At 40.0% G+C, this 22,544-nt stretch overlaps 2 protein-coding genes across 6 annotated transcripts in view; one reads left to right on the top strand and one right to left on the bottom strand.

The window, feature by feature from the left end:
• alg2 (ALG2 alpha-1,3/1,6-mannosyltransferase) overlaps positions 1 to 22,544 on the bottom strand; it is a 76,254-nt gene that overhangs the window by 2,970 nt on the left and 50,740 nt on the right. Inside the window, exons 1-5 of one of the 5 annotated variants that reach the window (XM_084358256.1) lie at positions 10,636 to 10,712; positions 8,054 to 8,187; positions 1,160 to 1,331; positions 942 to 1,079; positions 146 to 313 (exon numbers count right to left, since the gene is read on the bottom strand). In XM_084358256.1, the coding sequence (XP_084214382.1) occupies positions 146 to 313; positions 942 to 1,079; positions 1,160 to 1,330 (477 nt within the window). In that variant the 5' untranslated portion in view covers position 1,331; positions 8,054 to 8,187; positions 10,636 to 10,712. Of the gene's footprint in view, positions 1 to 145; positions 314 to 941; positions 1,080 to 1,159; positions 1,332 to 1,569; positions 1,593 to 1,809; positions 1,875 to 1,923; positions 2,047 to 8,053; positions 8,188 to 10,635; positions 10,713 to 22,544 lie in introns of those variants that run through there. The other 4 variants (XM_084358255.1, XM_084358254.1, XM_084358253.1 and 1 more) reach the window with 4 other exon arrangements.
• sec61b (SEC61 translocon subunit beta) lies at positions 2,360 to 5,887 on the top strand. The gene is made up of 4 exons (XM_084358259.1): positions 2,360 to 2,515; positions 3,050 to 3,147; positions 4,428 to 4,532; positions 5,366 to 5,887. Exons 1-4 carry the CDS (start codon positions 2,513 to 2,515, stop codon positions 5,451 to 5,453), a joined length of 294 nt encoding a protein of 97 aa, XP_084214385.1. The 5' UTR covers positions 2,360 to 2,512; the 3' UTR covers positions 5,454 to 5,887.

Raw genomic sequence — 22,544 nt, 5'->3', positions numbered from 1 at the left:
TTCACTTACAACTATTCTAGTTTATTCATTTTTATTTTTAAGCTTGATCTAATAAATGTCAGACACTGTTGTGCAGAACCTTGTGTCCACTTTTCCATCAGGATAAAAAACCTGGAGAATGACAGAGCCCTCAGCCTTTACGTACCATATCAGCCATGCCAGTGGTGCGTTCCTCCAGCCAATCGATGGGAGCTCGGTAAAGCTTCTTCAGGGTCGTCTTCCTCTGGGTCAGCAGCTGGTCTGGGAAGTGACAGTAAAACAAAACCTTCTTCTTGTGACGGGACAGTCGCAGCACCGGAATACAAACTGACACCTGGAGTGGAATGACAAGGGTTAAAAACAAAAACGAACATGTCTTCCTTAAGAAAAGTTCCTCCTTTCTGGCAAGTAAGAAGGAAATACAGCAGGGGAATTAAAACCCAATCAAAACAGTAAAAAGTAAAGAATGTACAACTTAATACTGAATATTAAAATATATAACAAAGCTAAACATTCTATAAAATAACTGAGACCAAATAGGAATGATATACTGTGTTAATATTAAACAATGTATCTGATTTTGAAATACACATCCTAAGACAAATCCTGTAAACGCTCTGTGTGCTCATGAAATGTCGTAACTGATTGCAATTTTATGATTGCAAAAGTGAGGTTTGGTCCATGTAGATCTAAATAATGTGTTTTCTCTGGACTGTAATTATGGGCGGGAGAAAGGTGGTAATAGCTGTGTGCATTTGTATGAAAGACAAAACGTGTGAAAATAAGCGAGGGAATGTACACTTCACGGCATAGTATAGTTAAAGGGTGTGACGTGCAAAGAGACCTGTAACTGTTGACAATGAAAGCTATTCTCTGAACAGAGACAGTCAGACGCCTCAGAAGAAGTCAAATGAGTGACAACCAAACAGACAGGTAGTCAGTTCCTGTGTGACACAACTCACTTGATCACAGAAGACGACATCGTACTCCACCCCGCTGAAGAAGACCAGGTAGAGGGCCACATAGATCATCCTCAGGTAGGCACACAGAGCATGCAGGTACCCAAACACACTGGTGGGTAGCCAGTCACCCACACATACCTGTTAGAATAATAAGAATTAAATCAAAAAATCTTTGAGGGAAAACATAATGTAGTAAGGTGAATGTTAAGTCAACGTGCCACGGGTAGGTCAGGGTCCAGGGTCTCAGAGAAGCAGTGTGTTGGGTCATGATGGGCTGTCCAGATCTGAACGCTGCATCCCTGAGACTTCAGAGCGACGGCAGCATCGACCACTAGTCGCTCGGCTCCACCAATGCCAAGGTCTGGATGGAGGAACACCACCCGCACCATCCTGCGTACAAGAATGGAAAAAGTTCAAGTTGAATGTGAAATAGGAGCATAGTCCTGTGCTCATCAGTTTGCAAATTTCCCCTTAAGTCATAAGAACAAGGCATATAAAAAGATAAATCTAGTTTTCAGTTCACACAATCTCAAACGCCTCTCCAGCAGAAGGAACTAGATGATTATGAATCCACATGATTAAAGAAACTTTCCAGAGCTGCATTGTTGACAACGTTGTACAATCAGACCTTGTGGTTTAGTAACCTAATTTATAACTTTTGCCCTTTGAAGCACAACATGTCAGGACTGTACAACTGTATTCAATATACCTAAGCTACATCTAAGTTCATGCAAAACACCCTGGCTGACAATAACTCCGCTATCTACTATGAAGAAAACATCTAGCTGGCACTGAAGAAGGACCACAAGACACTGCTTCCTTTAATGTTAGCTAACTTACTAGGATAACATTATGCATACTAGCCTACCGGTGTGTAGCTATCGACATTAAGTTCCGTAGCAAACTATAGAGGCAGTTCTCTTTGTAACTGAACCCAGAGCTACATCTCCGTATAATTTAATAATAATGCAGTTATGTTTACCTGAATCTCTTGACTAGCTTATCCAAGTTTTGAAACCTGTGATTATGCTTGTCCAGACGCTCGTAGCAGCAAGAAAACTGTCAAGAAACTATATCGTTTCGACGCCATGTTGGCTCGAATCAACTATTGTAGTCAAGCTACAAACGCTTCTGGTGGAACCACAATGGCGCCCAGTTTCCTTGATGCAACGGTGGCGCTTCCTGTGCGACACGTCTCCCTCACACTCGAGGCGGGCAAATTAGTTGCCTTTGTATTAAAGTACAATTACATATCTAAAATGAATATAGTAAAAAATTAGTAAGAGTAAAAAAAATGTTTTTATTACAGCAGTACAAAAACTACCTCCTAAAATGATTATCTATTCATTGTTTTTTTGGTGGAGGCGGTGAGCCGGTCAGGCTTCTGCTCGGTCTCCTACACTGGTCTTGTGTTTCGCAGTCGTGTCCTTTTTAGACAAGCGTCAGCTTTGCGAGACCTCTTCTCAAGTTTTGGTCAATTCACACGCCGACTGCCTGCTGTTCATTTGACGTGGACATCAGCTTGAAGAGAGGCTCAGGGTTTCAGCTCGCATCGGGACAAATAAAACAAAATGGTAAGATTCTCTGCTTCATCTTAAAGTCTTACTACAGGGAAGCTAACCAGCTCTACTGCAATCATTTAACGTGGGACTAGGGCTAACGTTTTGCTATGTGTTAGCTAGCTTGCTAACGTCAGCTCATCATTTGTGGACGTGGCTGTTCATCAGCAACCCAAACAGTCCGAAAACACCTATTTAGAGCTGGCCCAGCAGTAATTCATAAATATGTGTCCTTGAACACATTTGGTTCATACTCTGTGTGTTAACACTAAGGTAGAAGTTGAAATGAACTGTGAGGACCAATGGACAAGGCCTTTACAATCAGTCTCTGATATAAACAGACTGAACAGTTATGAAATGTAAGTTAGCTTTTCAAGAATCATGTTGAATATATCTATCTGACTGTTGTAGGTTAGTTTTAGCTGTAATTGTGTTTATGTACGTCTAAAAGTGTGTGACAGATCAGACAGATGGCCAGGAAGAGAGTATACCGGAGTTATATCCTGTTAATATGTGTAATGTGTATTAATTGTGATGTCTTCCCTTCAGCCTGGACCAGCAGCAAGTGCAACCAATGTTGGGGCGTCTAGCCGTTCCCCCAGCAAGACAGTGGCTCCCCGCGCAGCAGGCTCCACAGTCAGACAGAGGTACACACACATACAGTCTACCAAACTTTTTCCTATACACTTTATACAGTAGACGGATTCGTAAACTTACTATAAGTGCATACAGATGAGTGACACATTAAAGGAAAGCCCTGCATTAAAGGTTGAAGTAAGATAATGAATGAAGATTCATCCATACAGGACTAAAGGCACCACCACAGTTCAACACTCCAGTACGGTACACAAACTTCGAGAAACCATGACAAGAAGCATTGAAGCTGCTGTGGCGGCTTGCTGTCTTTATTGTATACCATGACACCGTTTCTAGACACTTTGTCAGTTTCTTCATTCATCCATCCCACATCTGTATGTTGGCCTCCACAGTGAAAAAGAAGCCATAGAAGACCATTACATATTACACATTATAGATAAGTTATGTGGTCGTCACTGCCTGCACACAGTCTCCATAATTATTTTTCCAAGTACCCCAAGCATTGTCCCCCACTTGCTCATGTCATCATACTGTAAAGAGTGATTGATGATTTTCAGATGGCCCTTCCCTGCATTTTTTTTTGTGTCCTCAGTAGATTAGAGCAGCAGATAGATGTTGAGCTGTGGACTTAATCAGTGTGTAATCAGAGGCTCACTGTTACCTCTCTCATTATTACCCATTACTATCACCCTCTTCATTACCTCATTAACCTCCGTTTAATCTCATCACATGAGTGAAGCAGCCATGAATCACTGCACTCTTTCATCACCAGCTACTGTAGTTAGTTACATTATGAATATAGGGTATCAAGGAAGGGACACTTTTTTTATTATTATTATTATTTTTGGCTGTGATGGTTTTTTATCAAAATGTTTGTGGTATTAGGAAACTGCTTAATCGGTTAGTTGTTTGTTCTATAAAATGTCAGAAAATAGTGAAAATGTGAATAAGTTTTTCCCAAACTCTAAGATGACGTCCTCAAATGTCTTTTTTTTTTTTTTTATCCACAACCCAAAAATAGGCAGTTTACTTTCATAGAGGAACAAAGAAACCAGAAAGTATTCACATTTAAGAAGTTTGAATCTTTTTCTTTTCCTTAAAAAATTACTCAAACTGAGAAATTGATCATCAAAATAGTTCGCAATTATTTTAATATTATAATACAATCGATTAGTTGTTGCAGCTTTAGAAAGTTGTGTTAAATTTGTAACATGACAATTGCTCCATGGGTAAATGAATCATAATTAAATAAGGAATGATAATGAGATATGTTTACGTGCTGAATCACTTGGAAGTGTCGATATATTCTTGACTGGTTTGTATTCCACAGGAAAGCTACCAGCAGCGGAACACGCAGCGGTGGCAGAACCACAGGATCGGCAGGCACCGGTGGCATGTGGCGCTTCTACACAGAAGACTCACCAGGCCTCAAAGTGTAAGTGCAGTTTATAAAAAGCAGTTATGATCCCCACAGGAACATACACACTCACAAACTTAACCTCCTGACATTTTTAACTTTCATCCCCTCGCAAACATAAACTAATTCTCAGGATTTCCGACACTAGTGCTTCATCAGTGTTATTTATGTTCATCAGGTAGAATAGGAGGGGTGTTTAATGGCAGGAAATTGGGCAGACGTGCCTCTGTGGTAAAACGAATCATTCATGAGCGGTGGACCAGCTTGATTTAAGTGTGTGCGAGAATATACACACACGCACAATTATGTGTGTTAGGAAAGTGTACATTTACAAAACTCGCAACTTCCTAAACTTGTACTCTGCTGCATCCTCGGCCCCTAATATTAGAGAAGACGTCCTGTCTCCTGGCCATACCCGGCCGTGGTTGATCGATGGTGCTGTGGTGGTTATTGAGTGCGTCTCTCCAGCAGTCGAAGGAGGGCATACTCGCCATACAGTGTTGTATATCGAGTGCGTGTTTGTTCCTGCGTTAGACGCCGGCCTCAAAGCTTCATTAAAGGATCCACTCTGAAAGGTCAACTCAATTACAGCCTCCTGACAGGGGGAGGAGGGGGGCCGCTGAAGAGATGGTTGGCATGGCAATGCTGCTACTTAGCGATGCGCCCTCTACCCCCACCCCCCACTCAGTCCCTCCTTCAGCGATGAGAGCCCCTCCTTGTTTCCAAAGCTCATCAATAAAATCAGCCACTCCACTAAGACTCGCGCTCTGGTTGGGGTTACAGCAAATGATGGGATTTTGTGTGTGTGTGTGTGTTTGTGTGTATTAATCAGTTTGTCTTTGTTGTGACAGCGGCCCAGTGCCAGTGCTGGTGATGAGTCTGCTCTTCATCGCTTCAGTCTTCATGCTGCACATCTGGGGGAAGTACACCCGCTCTTAAACCCCTCCTGATGACCTTTGACCCTGCGCCTCGGCTTCTTAACACATTGGACCTGGACCAAACGAACAACATCCTTATTCCCCGAGTTCCCTGCTCCAATATCACTACAACACACAAACTGGATTTTTATGCGACCGTCTCAGTACATGATCTTCATCTGCACTGACTTGTTGCTTTTGCTCACCCTGCGTCTTTAAGATCTGACGAGGTGAACGGGAGGAAGCCACACTGGGCCTCCTCAGTATGTGGTTGTCTCTCCAAGCAGCAGCAGTAGCAATTCTCGCCGCTGCTGCGTGAAGGTTTAGTGCTCAAGGACATTGTTGTTTTCGGGCCACAGCAAACATTTCTTCTTGTAGCCTCAATTGCTTCTTTTTTTGTTAACAGCATTTGTACAAATGTAATTGTATTATTGTACAATAAAAAAGTAAAATCAATGCGTGTGTTTAAATGTATCTTTATTTTGTTTTCTGAAATAACATTTTGTGTTTGAGATATTTCAAGTTGGGTGAACCTATTTGTTTAAAGAGAAAAGATGCTTCTCAACCATATTTTCAGTGATCAATTTCTTTCTGTAAACACAGCCAGACTATTGAAAGTTGTATCTTTTGCCAAAGGCAACAAAAACTGCATTCTGAATGGTTGTGCTTTTAGACAGAGCAGCAGGAATAACAGAAAGGAGAACCATAGAAAGGTGTTGTTTCAGTGTGACTGACAGTTCATCGAATGCTACATTGGTTTAAACACGTTCCAGCTACTTAAAACTATTTGACTGATCTGAGGTTTTTATGGTCTCATCCATGTAACAGGATTATATCTTATCTATATGAGCAAAGAAGTCCTGACTTGTCTTTGTTGACTGGATGAAAGTGTTGACTTTTCAGTTTGCATACCGCTTCAAAGGTTCAGAGGCATCGGCTGCCCCCAGGGTTTGTAATCACCACCGATACTGAAGTTTTTTTCTGCCGCTCTCAATAATTGCAGACAGGCAAAATGAGTGATGGTGACCTGTGAATCTTTTCACACAAAATTCATTAAATGGCCACATCTCCCAAACTCCATGAACTCTTCTGTCATTTGCAGTCCAACACCTGTAAAACACAAGATTTTTGAAGCATTTTTTTCCCCCCAATGCTTACACCGTTTTACTATTTAACTATTTAAAACCCATTCAAAACATCGTGATGGTCAATGTGCATTTTCCGCAGCCATCATATTGAAACAATCTTTGCCAAATATTTACAATATCATTAATTCGCAACGCACCTGATTGCAATTTCATCTGAAAGCCTGCCCAGGTGTCCTGTTCTTAGTTTTTTTGGAGATTGTTGTTGATGTTTTTTGTTTTATTTTACCTCCAATAAGGAGGTTATGTTTTCACACAGTTCCATTTATTGGTTGGTTTGTCAGTAGGATTATATGAAAACCACCTGAATCTCAGCCCTGAATAGACCCCATTAACTTTAGTGCTGATCCAAATAAAGGGACGGATCCAGGAATTGTTTTCTCACTCCCTAATATTACGAGATAGGGTGTTTTTCCACAATTTTTTTTAGTTTCTCAGGGAATAATGCATGGATCTTGATGTAAAAAAAAAGACGTATTCAGGTGGCTGGTATCTATGAGAGAGAACAAAAAGGGACTGCTGGGATTTGATGGAGGTTTGCGCTCTTCTGAGTGCCATTGTTAGTTGTTATTTAATTAATATTGCAGTCCTGGAATTTCAGGATTTATTCTTTGTTTTAATAAAGTTAATTGATATATGCAAAGATTTAGAAAAAAAATATATGAAGCAAGTTGCTGCATTTCTGATTCATTCTTGTTAAAAATGAAAAGGTGCTATCTTATTTACTGTTCGGCCAAGATGCGTGCGTATTGGTGGCTTCGGTATTGACTGATGCTTCATACCAACTGAACAATCAGGAGCAGTTTTTGTGTAAATCATTCTCTAAGACACTCAAACAAAAGTGTTCTTCGGGGGCACAAAACTGCCCTTCTAGATGTGCTGATGGCAATCTGGAGGCTGATTTGCATATAAGGAATACTGTGTGCATGTGTCTACATGTGTCTATTTCCCTTTAACAATAAGTAAAAGACCCTAAATGTGCTTCACGTGAATTTTCCTCCAGGTGTTATTTGCTTTTTCCTGAGGGGGGCGCTGCAGACTATTTACTGACTTCACTGGCTCAGAGGATATCAAGACATTCGCTTCACTGAGGTAGACACATGTTCTGTGTGTCGATTGTTAATACTGTGTAGTGTATAACCACACTCGGCTCCCACAGTGTAATCATTCATCAATTTGATAATCAACTTCTGCATGTTAATTCCTTTTCACTATAACTGATCTGAGTGGAATAAAAGCTCTAGATTCGATTAGTTCACATTAAGCTAAATAAGATTTTGATGTTTGGTATGCGCTGCTGTGAGCTCTTGGCCGAGTGTTTTGTAGTTGTAGAGGTGGTTTTGGCCCAAACTGCATCACCAGGTTATCTGTGTTGAATATGAAACCACAAGCTGGCTAATCTTGTTTGCGTGTGTGTGTGTGTGTGTGTGTGTGTGTGTGTGTGTGTGTGTGTGTGTGTGTGCGTGTGAGCTTGTACCTTGTGTTAAACGTAGCATTCGGATCCTGTTCATTAATTCATTCTGTTGCTATGGCTCTGCTTTCCCACAGGCTTCCAGTGTTCGTGGCAAACTTAGGCTCCTGCCACATCACTCTGTCCCTCTCGTCCCTGTCCTACACACACACACACACGCACACACACACACACACACACACACACACACACACACACACAGAGAGAGAGACTGAGATACACTCACAAACTCCACGGCCCAATTCATGGTGGCACAACACGGCAGTGAGCCAGAATAATTCAACATTACAATTAAATATGAAGGAGCTGTGGCAGAGCGGTCCCTCAGTGTTCAGGAGTCAAACTGGCAGCATCTGGAGCGCTGTGACCCTCCACACTGCTGCAACCTGTAGTTCCAAACTCCTCCTGACACCGTCTATATAAGTCAACTCAGCGCTTCATCAAGAGGTTTCCTTAATGCTGGGACAAGAGTCCTCAGTCTTTTTGTTTTGGACAGACAGAGGAGTTAATAATGCTCTTAAATCACTCAGTATGTCAGCACTTAAATGTTTTCCGTTGACTTGAGAGCTCTGCTCCAGTTAGTATAGATGTTAGTTAGGTGATCACTGGATTTTATTCTAAAAAAAGGCAGTTCGCCAAAAATGTGATCCTCAGACCAGTGGCAGACTCAGGATGTTTGAGGGACAGGGGCAAAAAATATATAAAGGGCACCACATGTATGCAGTACATGTATATTTTTAATTTCAAACATTTAAGTGCTGGACGCTAGATGTCTCCTGCTTCCTTGTAAAGTCCATTCTCAGTGTATGAGCACTGGAGGCTTCAGGTTTCCACATCACACTTGTGTACGCTGAAAACTGGACCAGGATTGGCTTCCAAACTGTTCGTGATGTCACAAATCATGCTCCGCCGCCCCGCCTCGCCTCTTAAATTCGAATTTTCATTGAGCACAGAGAAAATTTACACTTTTAACAATGACGTGAAAACAGCCTTCTAGTGTCAAACCCTGCACACACATCATTCTACACAGTGAAGCTCAAATATTCAACTGTAGCAAGAAGGAGAGCATATTTTTGACTGGAGGGCGACTTGTAGTATTTTTTTGATGCACCTTGATAAAAAAGGTGTGTGTTTTCTTAATTATTCAGCAATCACTCAGTAGACACTGTTCATACAAGGTGATGAAGAGGAAGCGTGGACTTTATTCATAGGTATGCACACAAGGTAACTTAAAAAGCTTTAACGGTCCAGAGTGTAAGATTTTAAAGAAGACCTATTGTGCTCTTTTGTTATTCCTTTCCTTTTAGTGTTTTACATAATGCTCTTGTGCATGTAAAAGGTCGTTAGTTAAAAAGGTCAGAGTCCACAACAACTGAAGCTCCTCTCTCTGACAGTAACGCTGCTTCTGAAACGCCTCGTCAGTAGTCCGGCCTTTAGTTCCGTGACTTTGTCACATCACACTTCGTCATCATGTATCACATTTGCATAATTTATGCCTAATGGCTTGTTTGGCATGTAAGAATTGATTTAGCACAGCTGCTCTGTTGTTGTTAGAGGTGTTTGGTGTGTGAGCTGACCAATCAGAGGAGACTGGGTATTAGGGAGGCGGGCCTTAAAGAGACAGAGAGAAACAGAGCGTTTCAGACAGAGGGGTAGTACAGAGCTGCAGCACTGGACAGTATGAGAAAACTGATGTATTTTTTGAGCATTAAAGCTTGTAAACCTATTCTAGTAGTGACCCAAAATAAAATTACGAACCTGAAAATGAGCAGAATATGTCCCCTTTAATATTCATAATTATTTTTCTATTATTGTACAATCACCTGAAACTAAGAATCATTCTGTGTTCATTATCTTAGAGTGAGTCTTTTACATATACAGAGGCAGCAGGTTGCACCATGTTGCACCTCCGCGTTTCTACAGGAGCCAAGAACGGACAAACCAAACACTGACTCTACAGAGGGCCTTAAAAGTTTTTGGTGTTTTAAGTGAGTATTTTTGTTGGCTGCTGAATCCTACACACTGTCACTATAAATAACCATTTTAGATTAAATACGACATTTATGGTCTATATTTACAGTTCTTAGGAAACTACTTGTCTTTCTTTAAACTGGAATTTACAATTTACACCTTTCATCAAGGTGCGTGTTAAGTCACCAGACGAGCAAACTCTGCATCTCTGTTCTACATAAATCATCCTGAACATCCACATGTGAGGTGACGTTTGTCTCGTGGAAAGAAATAAAGAGAGGAGTGAGAGAGAAAGAAAAAGAAGAGAAGCTTTCTTTAGAGCGCTTCCTCTCTGTGTCTTTTTCACCAGAAACCCATATCCTGTGAAGAAACCACACGCTTTTACAAGGGATGGTCCCTGACATAGAGAGAGGTGTGCATGCGCATGTGCTCACACACACACACATGCACATGAGGAGACTTGTAAATAGGTCACATGTATTTTCTGTTCTACATAGCACATGCTGCTGTGTGGTTTAACATTGAGGGGAAAATAAAATGTTTAAGTTAGTCTCTCTCTCTCTCTCTCTCTCTCTCTCTATGTCTATGTCACTCTGTCACTCATCCGTCACACTCACGTTTATGCCCGGAGACATCCCACCCTGCAGGTAAACACAGTCGATCAGGATATCAGGTGCAGCAGAGGGCGTATGGTTTGAAGCTCAGAATATTCCTCCTTGTGTGAGCGCCCAGTCATGCAAACACTTACGTATGTCGGGTATGTGTGTGTATCTTTGAACAGATCACATGGTTGGTAAAGCGTGGAATGAATGGACAGGCGGGTGGAATCGATCGACGCTCACTGACCAAGTGAATCCTGAGGGATGTCCCAAAGAGTGAGCACTGGTTAAGGGGAAGTGGGGACACCTGCGACAGGATCTGCACTGTGATTAAAGGTGTGCACGGACCCATGAGCAAACTAATTTCATTTAAAGAGATCTGAGGCCTCATTCTTAAAAAGATCTTATGATCAATTTTGATCTTAAGTGTGACTTAATCAAACTATGTATAGTTTTATTTGGCTTTTCTTCTCCGACTACTATGTAGTCCACTGAATAATATGTGTACCCTGGCTTCATTCTCATCTACCATCACTGTGATCTCATCTTCTATAAAATCAGATTTCTCTTGTGATCCATGGCTATTCCTGACTGAACCTTCATCTGTGCTGGCATTATTTAAGTGGAGATCAGAAGGCAGGTGCTGTCAATCAAAGTTGATTTGAGATTTATAGATCACAGATTGGTAAGTTACAAAAGGTATTCTCAGAACCTGTTTGAGCAAAGTTTTAAAATTCAGCACCTTTTATAAATCGAACATGAGCACACCATCAGAACTCATCTTATATAACATCTAAAAACAAAACAAGCATTAAAATAAATGCTTTCAGAAATAAGTCAAGAACAACTAAATGAAAACAGAAAGAAAGAAAACCTACACAACAAATTCAATAATGAAACTGAAAAAACAACACATGCTCAAAAAGTAGTAGAAGGAAGAATACACTTATTTAATCTTATGTCCTCTCCACTGTCTCATTAACTCATTTTCTTATACAAAAATATTCTGCTCTTATTTATCTCATCTCTTATTTAGACATATACTGTATATATATATATATACTACACACACATACATACACAAACTTGACTTTTTTTGAGAAACATTTTTTTCTATCCTTTTTAGTCGAGTCTTCGTTAATATATGTTGTATACTTGTTTGCTGTTTTTAAGATATTTATGTCCCGTCATTGTCTGTTAGCTCTCACTCCAGAAATAACTTTGTGCCATTTGCTTAAAAAATACTCCATAAATAAACATTTGTTAATATTATTATTATTACTTCTACCAGTACGTAAAAATAGAAACAAAGTATAATAATTAAATAAATGTACAGCACATTGTTTTACTGTTACTTTCCACCTTGAAGCATTACTTAATTGTTTTTTTTGGTGAATGTGAGATCATGTTGGTGCACTCGCTGTGATCATAAGACCAGTGATTAGTCAGGAGTATAGCAGCCAATTGGTGCAACAGTCTGTTAATGGTCAGTGTTCAGTAGCACAGGCTATGTGCTGAGAGGTGAGAGCTTGTTCACTGTAAAATAATCTGACTACATGTTCTGCCATCCAGACCACATGGTTGCTGCCATATAACTGCATGTGGGTCAGTAGGGTCAGAGGGAGTGTGTGTGTGTGTGTGTGTGTGTGTGTGTGTGTGTGTGTGTGTGTGTGTGTGTGTGTGTGTGTGGGCTCCCTGATCTTTCTGGACTTGGACCATCCTACAGACAGAAATAAGAGAGTCAGAGTTGGAGCCAAGGCTGAGTCTGCATCAATCAGTACCTCATCTCTCTCTCTCACTAATCCTCTGTGTGACACACACTCACCTCGTGCTTCATGCATGAAAGATGAACAGTGTGAGGCCCGTTCACTCTGCAAAGAGAGGTGCAACTGTAAATAGAAGTCTTATGTTTCTATTTAGTTCTGTTGCGTCTGTCTGTTGCACACTCCACAGTTGTAATATGGTTTGTTGTAGTAAACCAGAGATACATGTGTCCCATATCTAACTTCTTGAAAATCATCTATTCACAATGTGTTAATTTTCAGTTAAAATTATTTCCATGCTGATAACAGAGCATGCACAATGACAAAACACTTTTCTGTCTTCAGTAATATTCAAATCCTTATTGTTGCATTTTTATCTACAGTACCAAAGAAACCCCTTTATTAAAATCTTAGAAAACATCTTAATTCTCAGAATTTTCAAAGAATTTCGTCATTAGTAATTCTTAGTAATGGGAAGCATTATGAAAATGGCCCCCAGACAGCATACAGGGAAAACCATGACTTGAGCCTGCAGGGGTATGCTGTGCGTACACGCAGAGGTCATTCATATTATTTGTTTCAGCCGTATACATTTCTATACATACAAGGGACTAATGGATTAAAGTCGCCTAAACAGCAGTGTACATTCGCTTCTTTCAGAGAAAGTTGGACTCGCCATGATCAGATCCTCCTCTCATTTCTTGGATATTCTCACAAGTGTAAAATGTTTTCTACGAAACAAATTGACATTTTCACCATCTTTAATCACAGGGAGCCATGATGACAAGGAATTATCACTGTAATTTATCTGTTAGAACAACTGTTAAAAACATGACTTTAGTTTAGTGGTTATGCGCAAGCAGCTGACTGTTGTGAATTTACTAGACACACAAACAAACAGACAAAGAAAAGACCAGACAAAAGGAAGAGTTCATCCCTCTGAAGTTCAAAGTGATGTCCCATGTCCACAGTTTTCATTGCCAGAATATGGAAGAGAGCTCATCTGGATTATTGTTGGTAAGATATGGTATTTACACTCCGCTACTCTAAAAATATACAGCTTTTGCAGGTTTCTGTGAAGCTTATTAGCATACATACAGCTGCCACTTTATTTGGTACACTCAGTTCTGCAATGAACATCATGAATGATCCGCTTTTGTTTTAGCAGTGTGGTTCAAATTTAAAAAAGGGTAATAACGCTTACAGCAGCTTTAAAGGCTGCTGGTAGAGACCAAAAACAGAGCTAAAAGGAGAGTGACTATTTGACTTTGTGTTTGCTCGATATGTAAATAAGCGACCAATTGCTAACGGGTTCAGTATATAAACTTGAAAGGTGATGTGTTATTGTAAAATTCCCTCTGACTGTGTTTGACAAACACACAAACACGAAGCACACACAGCCCCCAAGTATCTATGTTAGTCACCTTGCTGTTGTCAGACACCATGTACTCATTTATGTTGGGTGGTTCCCACAGTGCTGGCATTCACTTTTATGGCTGTTCTACATATTGAATTGACAGAGCAAACATTATAGATAATAAAGTATAGCTAGTCCAGATTTATGATCGATTATCTTTCAATTAGAGTGGATAAATGTGACTAAAGAAGATAAAATTCATACCATGTCTACCTAAACAAATCTTTTTAGAGCATACTAACAAAAAATAAAGTTAAATATTCCTCAACAAATGTATACAATCATGTGTTCAGATGAGACACTAGTGGCATAAAGAACTATAAATATATCACAAAGGACAAAAAAAGACAGGAAAAGAAAAAAGAAAGAAATGTAAAAGACAAAAAACTGACAAATGAGACTTAGAGTTGTTTAAAAATAGGCAGACCAGTCAATTGGAAATGGAAAATGAGATCTTAAAGACGCATCTATAGGCACAAAGGAAAGAAAACAAATACACAGAGAGTTGGAAGAAGAGTGTGGGACAGAGAGAGAACAAGACGCAAAAGGTGCTGGAGAGAGATATGAATAACTACAGGAAGATGGAAACAAGTGGAGACAGTCGATGGTGGGAGAAAACCAAAAGAAATTGAAGAGGTCTGTAGTGATATGCAAAGAATTTAAAAGAGTGGAACAATGTGGAGGCTCAGCTGAAGACAGAGATGAGAGATGAATCAAACTTTAAAGGAGCGAGAGAGGAAACCAATCTTCCTTTTTTAAGAGAAGACAGCGAGCGCACAAAATACAACAAGTGTCTCAAACCACATTAGAATATATCACATTATGAAGAAAAGAAAAGTCTAGAGTGAGTGAGTTTTTTTCGGTGTGTGTGTGTGTGTGTGTGTGTGTGTGTGTGTGTGTGTGTGTGTGTGTGTGTGTGTGTGTGTGTGTGTGTGTGTGTGTTGAATGGGGAAGGGGGGGGGTTACGATACGATAAGGAGAATCCTGTGTTGGTGTGACCTTATCACACACATCCCCACCCGACAGCGGCGAGGACGCGTCAGGCCTGGTGATGCCCCGTGTGACTGCCACAAGCATGCCGGGCCAACTGGACTGTGATGTCATAAGCATGTGTCCCCCAATACCCACCTACTCTACCCTTACCCCCCCACTTCACCTAGTGCCAGCCTGCAGAAGAGCGGATCAGACTGGACCGTAAGGGTCACACTGGCCAGGGCTGGACTCAGTTAGAGGAGGAGGGAGTGACACCGCTGGGCTGAGTGTCTCAGGTGTCAGCCTTGTGCTTTCTAATATTAAAGACACTTGGCCTGTGTGTGTGTGTGTGCCCATGTGTTTGTAAGTGTGTTGTTTATGTGCAGTGTATTTTTAGGCGACTGTATTTTCCACTCCTTGTGCAGAGCTCCAGGGCAGCAGCAGAGGAGGGGAGTTGTACATTGAACTTGGGGATCACCAAGCTCAATCATTTTTCTAATCAAAATATATTGATGCAGCCTGAAAGACACTCTGAGCATGTTTTTATTATTCCATCACATGATTCTTTGCAAATAGTTGAAATATTTGTGACATAGCTTTTGCATTGGACAATTCAGGGACTGCTCGCATTCAGTGAGTCAAACATTTTACATCCGAGCCCACATCAGTAGCAGAAATAGTCCAAACAATGACGTACGCAGTCTCTCTTTCTTCTTTGAGCCAGATTTATCATTTTCTTGGCTCGTTCATCATGTGCTGGAATTTCTTACTGATATATCTTCCTGGCAGTGGCGGACTCAGGATGTTTGAGGGGCAGGGGCAAAAAAAGAAGGAACCAGTGCACCAAAAGTCGTGATACATTTATAGTGAAGTAAAGGTTACCCTAGAGGGCTCTTTACCATGTTACCATGCATTTACCATGTATCTACCAGGGGCATACAGGGTGGCACTTTCGTAGCGTTTTTTTCTAACAGGGTCTCGTAAGAACTGTCATTACTTAACGTCAAGTGTATTTACAAGTTATGCCTATAAGGGCTTTGCCAGTGAAAATTTGAATATTCCAAGTTTCTGATTGGATTAGCTAAGTGACCAAAGTAATTGGCAACTATTTTGATTATATCGTTCATATTTTTTTTTTTTTTTTAGCAAAAATGCAAAAATATATTTCCAGTTTCTCAAATATGGAGATTTCTATTTCCTTTAGAAATTGTTATGGACATCTTTTACAACTGTAAAATGAGTGGTGGGCACAGTTCTCTTGTTATATGTTATATATATATGACAATTCTGGGCTTACTCACTTTCACTGAGTCCAACATTATTTTACATCTAAGCCCACATTAGTAGTAGAAATAGCCCAAACAATGACGTGCAGTCTTTCTTTCTTTCTTTCTTTTTTTCTGAGTTAGATTTATCATTTTCTTGGCTCAGTCATCTTATATCTAATACTTCCTACATTGCACAAAAAAGACAATATTCTGAGAACAATATTCTGAATGTGAAAAGGCAAAACGAGGTGTAATCTTGGCACAGAGCAACTTCAGCAGAAGTGTTGAATGTGATAAATCAAATTGTTTTTTTATTGCCAGATTTATGACTTTGAATGTTACAGTGCGTGGTGTGCATGCATGCCTGGGTGTGTGTGTGTGTGTGTGTGTACATATCACAGATGCATGGATTGGGTGCGGTAGATGGGAGTTTTTTCTCCATTGTTTATTACAAGATGCCTCATTAAGGAATGCCAACATCCTTTCTCTCTCTGTCGCTCTCTCTCTCTTGCCAAATATAATAACATGGCATCACATAGAGTTATAAATGATTTAACATCATCTACCTCTGCTGCTGTGGTTTCTGCGGGTTTAAATAAGAGCAGTAAGTGAGTTTCCTCTTGACTTACACCTGTAATTCTGGAATTTTTGGTCATTTGAGAGCAGCAGAAACAAGTTGTTAGCATTTCCTTTTTAAGTTCAAAAAACTTGTTAGCAAAGTGTTGCTCACAAGGAACTTAAATTTTTTGTTGATTCTGGTGGACAAAAGTAAAATAATTGATTCTTCTGTGGACAAAAGTGAAATAAAGTTAACTTTGTTTTAGATCTTGTTTCAGACTACAGTCTTCTTCTTTCTTTAGGCTTTGAGACTAATATGTATCATAGTTTTATGATGTATCCATAAATCCATAAGTCAGAATTCAACCTGTTGACAGGCATTAAGAATTACAAAAATTACTATATAATAATCTTTTTGTTGATGGTCTCGGTTGCTTATGTATAAAGTCATATAGAGGCATCAGCATTAAAGGTGCAATATGTAAGAATTGGTCACCTGTCAAGCATGTTACCAGAGTAACCGCTAACTGGTGCTAACTGTACCTGTTGTGGGACGGTGCTAGCTGGCTTGCATGCTAACTTTGGTAGATGTCTCTGCAACACAATTTCAATAACTTCAAAATGCTTAAAAAAAGTTACCTCTTCACATTTTGTTGATATTTTTGGTTTTTTAAACCCAAATTCTTTGATATTGTGCCTTTAAATTGAGACTGTTTCAAAACAAGTTAAAAGTTCCTTGTAGTAAGTTTAACGATCCAACAGTTACAGAGCAACATTCAAATTCATTCGGACTTATGTTTGTTAACTCTTTTATCTCTGTTTATGATCTGCACCAACTTCTGAGGTAAGCATCAGGCTTTTAAGCTGCTAAAAGACCCACTATTTTCACCGCCAACGTCGTACCTCTGTCATTTGGTGCTGGTCAAGTAGCATTAGGTTGGTTTATCAGAGCTTTTTCTTGGACAACAGCCGCCTGCTGTGTCTGGAATTGACTCTGATGAGAATGGTGACCGTAAATCAATCAAATTTGCAGGCCTTAAAACCAAAACAGTGAGCTAAAAGATGCTAAAAAGGGTGGGAAACAGCAGTGCAGAGATACAATTCTCTGTAATTTGATCAGTTGTAATTGGGTCAAAAGCTAATCAGGTAATCTTCCCTTACTAATAAATATTCTTGTTGTGTCTATGAACGTATTATCTTTCCTCACTTGACTCACATGCCAATAAAATACTGAGTGATCATATTAGAACATTGTAACACGTGCTGGATTATCTTTTCACATCAACAACTTCCTTCAGCCCACCTAATTTGCCTGTAGTGGCTGCCTGATTTGCATATAGTACATGTTCTTTCAGTTCTACGGCATGTTCATTCCTTCTTAACAGGTCTGTCAGGGCATGTTATTGCGTGTGCTCTGTGTGTTTGCAGCACGTGAAGGTGCATTAAGCAATCTTATAGGTGCTATAAGAATTGGCCACCTGTCATGCTCAAAGTGGGGGCAGCATATAAACAGAAAGTTAGGGTGGCTGACCCTATCGTAAGTGTAAATCCACTGTGACGCCCCTTGCTGGCCCATAGTAAGAATGCTGGTTTAAGGCACTTATGCATTAGCTTGACTAATTGACTAATCACTATTTTCATAATCAATGATCGTTACAATCCTATTGGTTTTTCCTTTAACAAACAGCTGACATAGCACACATACAAACTGTTGTGCTATTAGCTACCTTTATAAATAATAGCTTGATAGCCAGCGTTAGTATAAACAGCTGTTTACAGCCTACCAGAGAAATAATGTTGCAAGTTCAGCATCAAACTTCATCCCTTTACTTGTCAAGATCTGTCCCCGGGGCTGGAAAGCAACACCGCTGTTAACTCTTATTTTACATCTACTTCATCACTTCTTTTCTTGGACGCTGGATGTGGTTTCTTACTGGTAGCTGGTGGTTAGAATACGCTCACTATCACCTCTTGTGGTATTACGAGACTGGACAGGCCGAGGCTAGCTAGTTAGCATACTGACTTCAGTAGATAACCCTGTAAGACAATACGTAGATGTCTCTGACAGAATGTAAAAACGTTTTGAATGTTTTAGACTAAAAATCTTACATATATCTCCTTTAAGTGTTCAGGGAGTGAAAGGACATTGTGTGAATTGGTTTCTCACACAGTTCAAGCCTCCAGCTTTGAATACAAAACCAAGCAACAGAGCTTTGTTTGTAGGTAAGGCTTGGATTTTACAGCTGCTGGGATGCACAGCGTGTTTATCTAACCCCTTTTTGCAAACTATGCTTTCATTCACAATTCTCCTCCAGCCAATGTCAGCACTTCTCTAACCTCTCAACCAGCGCATTGCTGTGACCCATCAGGAAGCAGCCACAGTCTTGACACACTGCCCTGACTTACTCATCCTCCAGAAACTGTGACGTCAGCTTTTCTCTCTGCTTACAAGATTCAAGAATTTGCATAGGAGTCCCTGAATGAGCACATACCATACTGTACTTATCTCTCTCTCTTTCACGTGCCTACCTGCTGCAGGTCTGAGCAGGGAATTCCCCCATAATGTTCAACTGTAAATCAGGATAAGTGTTTAGGGGGGCTTGTGTGCATTTGTCCATGAGTGTTGGTGCATGTGTGTGTTAACATGTCAAGCCCCAGGTGACAGGGGCGATAATAACATAATGACAGTCCTCTAGTCATAATTCGCCAGTGGCCTTGGGGTAAGGTGTGTGATGGTCTCTGCTTTCTCCACTTACTTACCTCCTTCCCTTTCTTAAGTGGAAGCAGCATTCATATCTTAGCCAGTATAGCACTTCAAAATACATTATAACTAGTCCTTCAATTAAAATCATAAGTAGAGTTCAGTAAAACAATGGATGTAACCTCAGAAAAGTGTGGTTAAATACTGCAATAATGCATAAGTAAGCATAAGGGTCAGAAGATCACCTTGAAGGGTCATGTGGGGGTTAACATAACAAAAGAAAACATATATATAAATTAAAGACTTTAATCTTTGAATGTTTGTGGGCTTAAACAATTATTTAAAAGAAACAATTAGTTTTGACTGGAAATTTTGTGGAAAAAATAGTAATATGTTGGAAAGCAGTGGCTTTAAGGTTCAATATGTAAGAATTGGCCACCTATCAAAGCAAGGTTGCAGTTAGCTAGTTAGCTCAGTTAGCCGTGCAGTTAGTTGTCCAGACTGGGAGCTTGCGCTGGTATTACAAGACAGCACAGGAGACTAACACAAGACTAACTTCAGTTGATATCTCATCTACGCATAGATGTCTTTGACATGACATCAGAACTGTTACTTCTTCACACTATGTTGATAATTTTAGTTAATTTTTTAATGTTTTAAAACAAAATTCTCATATATTGCACCTTTAATCTTTAATGATGCATTGTATTTTAAAAGCTTACAATATGTTTTTTCAGTAAAATCATAAACTAAAAAGCAAATAGTAACAGCTGTCAGGTAAATGTAGTTAAGTAAAGAGGACAAACCTTCCACCCTGAAACATGGAAGTAAAAAGTTACACAAACTCACGTTAAGTATGACTGCCTCAAAACTGTACTTGAGCAAATGTACATTACTTTCCACCACTGGCTTCTTCCTCCTCCATCTCCTTTCACCTCACCCACTCTGGGCTCCTTCCTCTCCCTGATGTTCACCAGCCGCTTGCACGAATAACTTGATGAGCAGAAAACCAGGTAAAACAAAGATACAATCTGCTGGGGGGAGAAAAATGCAGACTTGCAGATTTTTCACACACAGATTTGTCACAGTGAATGCCTGATGAATGGGGACAGACAGCAAACATGAGTAAACATGACATTGGGAGCGTGTGTGTGTGTTTGCTTTGCGCATTGGACTTTAGTTGCGTCCTTATGTATTATTAAGAAGCGGAGAAACACAAAGAAACACAAGAGCTTGTCTTGTTTAGCAGGGAAATTGTTATTCTTTTATGAGGGTGTTTCATATTGATGACTCTGTTGTGAGTCAGTGATTTGTAGCCAAACAGACATAACTTTGATTCAGCTCCACGTTTTGTTAACTTAATCGTGACCTTTTGGATACTTTCATTTAAAATGTTTTCATCGTTAGACAGATTAGACTGGATTAGTCACAGATTTACAAGGTTGTGCACAAATATGCACACGTGCAAAGTGCGTGGCTCTGTGGAGTGGCTGATCCAGGTTGTCATTGGATGTCACGTCTAATATCGTCACATGGCCACCGGAGCTCTATTATTCATGAGATCAATGCTGAGACTCAACCAGGCCCGATACAGGAGAACCTGTTCCCCCTGAGGCTCTTCCCTCTGCCGCTCTATCCTTCCTCCTCAACATTTCTCAGAAGATTATTTTCCCTTCGCACTTCACTCTTCTGCTGAGAGTGAGTTGTGAACATGAAAAGTGAGAGTGTTCACCTCAAGGGATGACAGCCAGTGAAAGACAGTGAGGGGGAGACACCCAACAGTGGCCAGGGATGTGTGAACTTGTGCTACATGTCCCACAGTTCATACGCTAAAACTCTTGTTCCCTCGTTCACTTTTCCCTGCGTGATAAACACTAGAGTAGACGACTCTATAGTGAGCAGTGAATCTGAATGTTGGACACTTACAGATCATCATTGCTCTGCATTTCTTACAGGTGAACAACACACAAACCAATGCTTTGTAGAATTATGAGGCATGATGTCATTTTCACAAACATCTTTTATTTCAGTGCGAGAATCTTCGATGGCACAAATAGTTCAGATTATTTTTATACCTACTCAAACTGCACTGAATAAAACCAAAAATGACCAATCCATAAATATAATCAAATAGGTACATCAGAAAAACATCATACTGGAATTTAGTGGTGTCAAATTATCTTTATCATTAACTTACACGGCCAATATGTAAGAATTTGAATTGAAAACATTTGAAAATTAACTTAAATTATATACAAAATGTAAAAGTCGCAGTTTTTACATCATCGTATCTACTAATGTTAGAATGCTAACCAGCTAGCCCCATCCTGGTCCAAAGCTCCTGTGCTTGCAGTGTAAACACCAGCACCCTCCTGGTCCCAGAGCGCCAAGTCCAGACTGCCAGCTGCACGGCTAACCGAGCTAAATACTGCAGCTAAGGTCAACTACAATAAGCAGCAGTTAGTCGTTATTCTGGTGATATGTTGCTGTTTGTTTGTTTTGAGTATGAACAATTCTTACATATTGCACCTTTAATATAAATATATACTTTCAATTAATTTCAAGTGAATTTAACTTAAAGTTTGTAGTTTTAAACTGTCTAAAAAGCACACTGATAAATGTTTTACGGTGTAACAAGTAAAAGTCACACAAATATACACACAAAGACGGTAAAGGTCTTACTCAAAAAAAGAAAGAACAATGTTACATATTACAGTCGATCCTGATTACTCGTCCACAAGTCCTCCAACACTCATCATGCAACAATTCAACCCACACACACTCAAACATGCACATTTGTATTCTTCCATGTGGAAAACATGACTGTTGTGCCAGGCTGGAGCGACAGGGAAGGAGGGAGTATCCATGCATGCTGCTTGATGCCTCCCAGGTCCATCAAATATGCACTTTTTACAGAATCACTGTACATAAAGGACAACACGCATACGCTCAACTCATGAACAAACACTCACGCCAACAGTCAACTCTTAAACAAATGTGAGAATCTGTGAGCTCAACCCAATTTTTACGCACACACACACGCACAGGGATGGTTATAGGCCTTTTTCACAGCACACGTTTTGACTGGTCACAGCAGGAAAAGCACAAGTGTTACTATGTTAAAATACAAATGTAAGCACATTAATTCAGTGTAAATGTGCCTTTAATAAGGTCTCTGTTCTTCTTATGTGTCCCACCAGACCTGTTTCATAGCAACTCATAAATATTTGCAACTCCAGCACCCATAA

This window comes from Pagrus pagrus (assembly GCF_965226575.1).
Source record: "Pagrus pagrus genome assembly, chromosome: 7".
Classification (NCBI taxonomy): domain Eukaryota; kingdom Metazoa; phylum Chordata; class Actinopteri; order Spariformes; family Sparidae; genus Pagrus; species Pagrus pagrus.
Note: the sequence above shows the minus strand (reverse complement) of the source record. Positions and strands in the feature narration are given on the sequence as shown.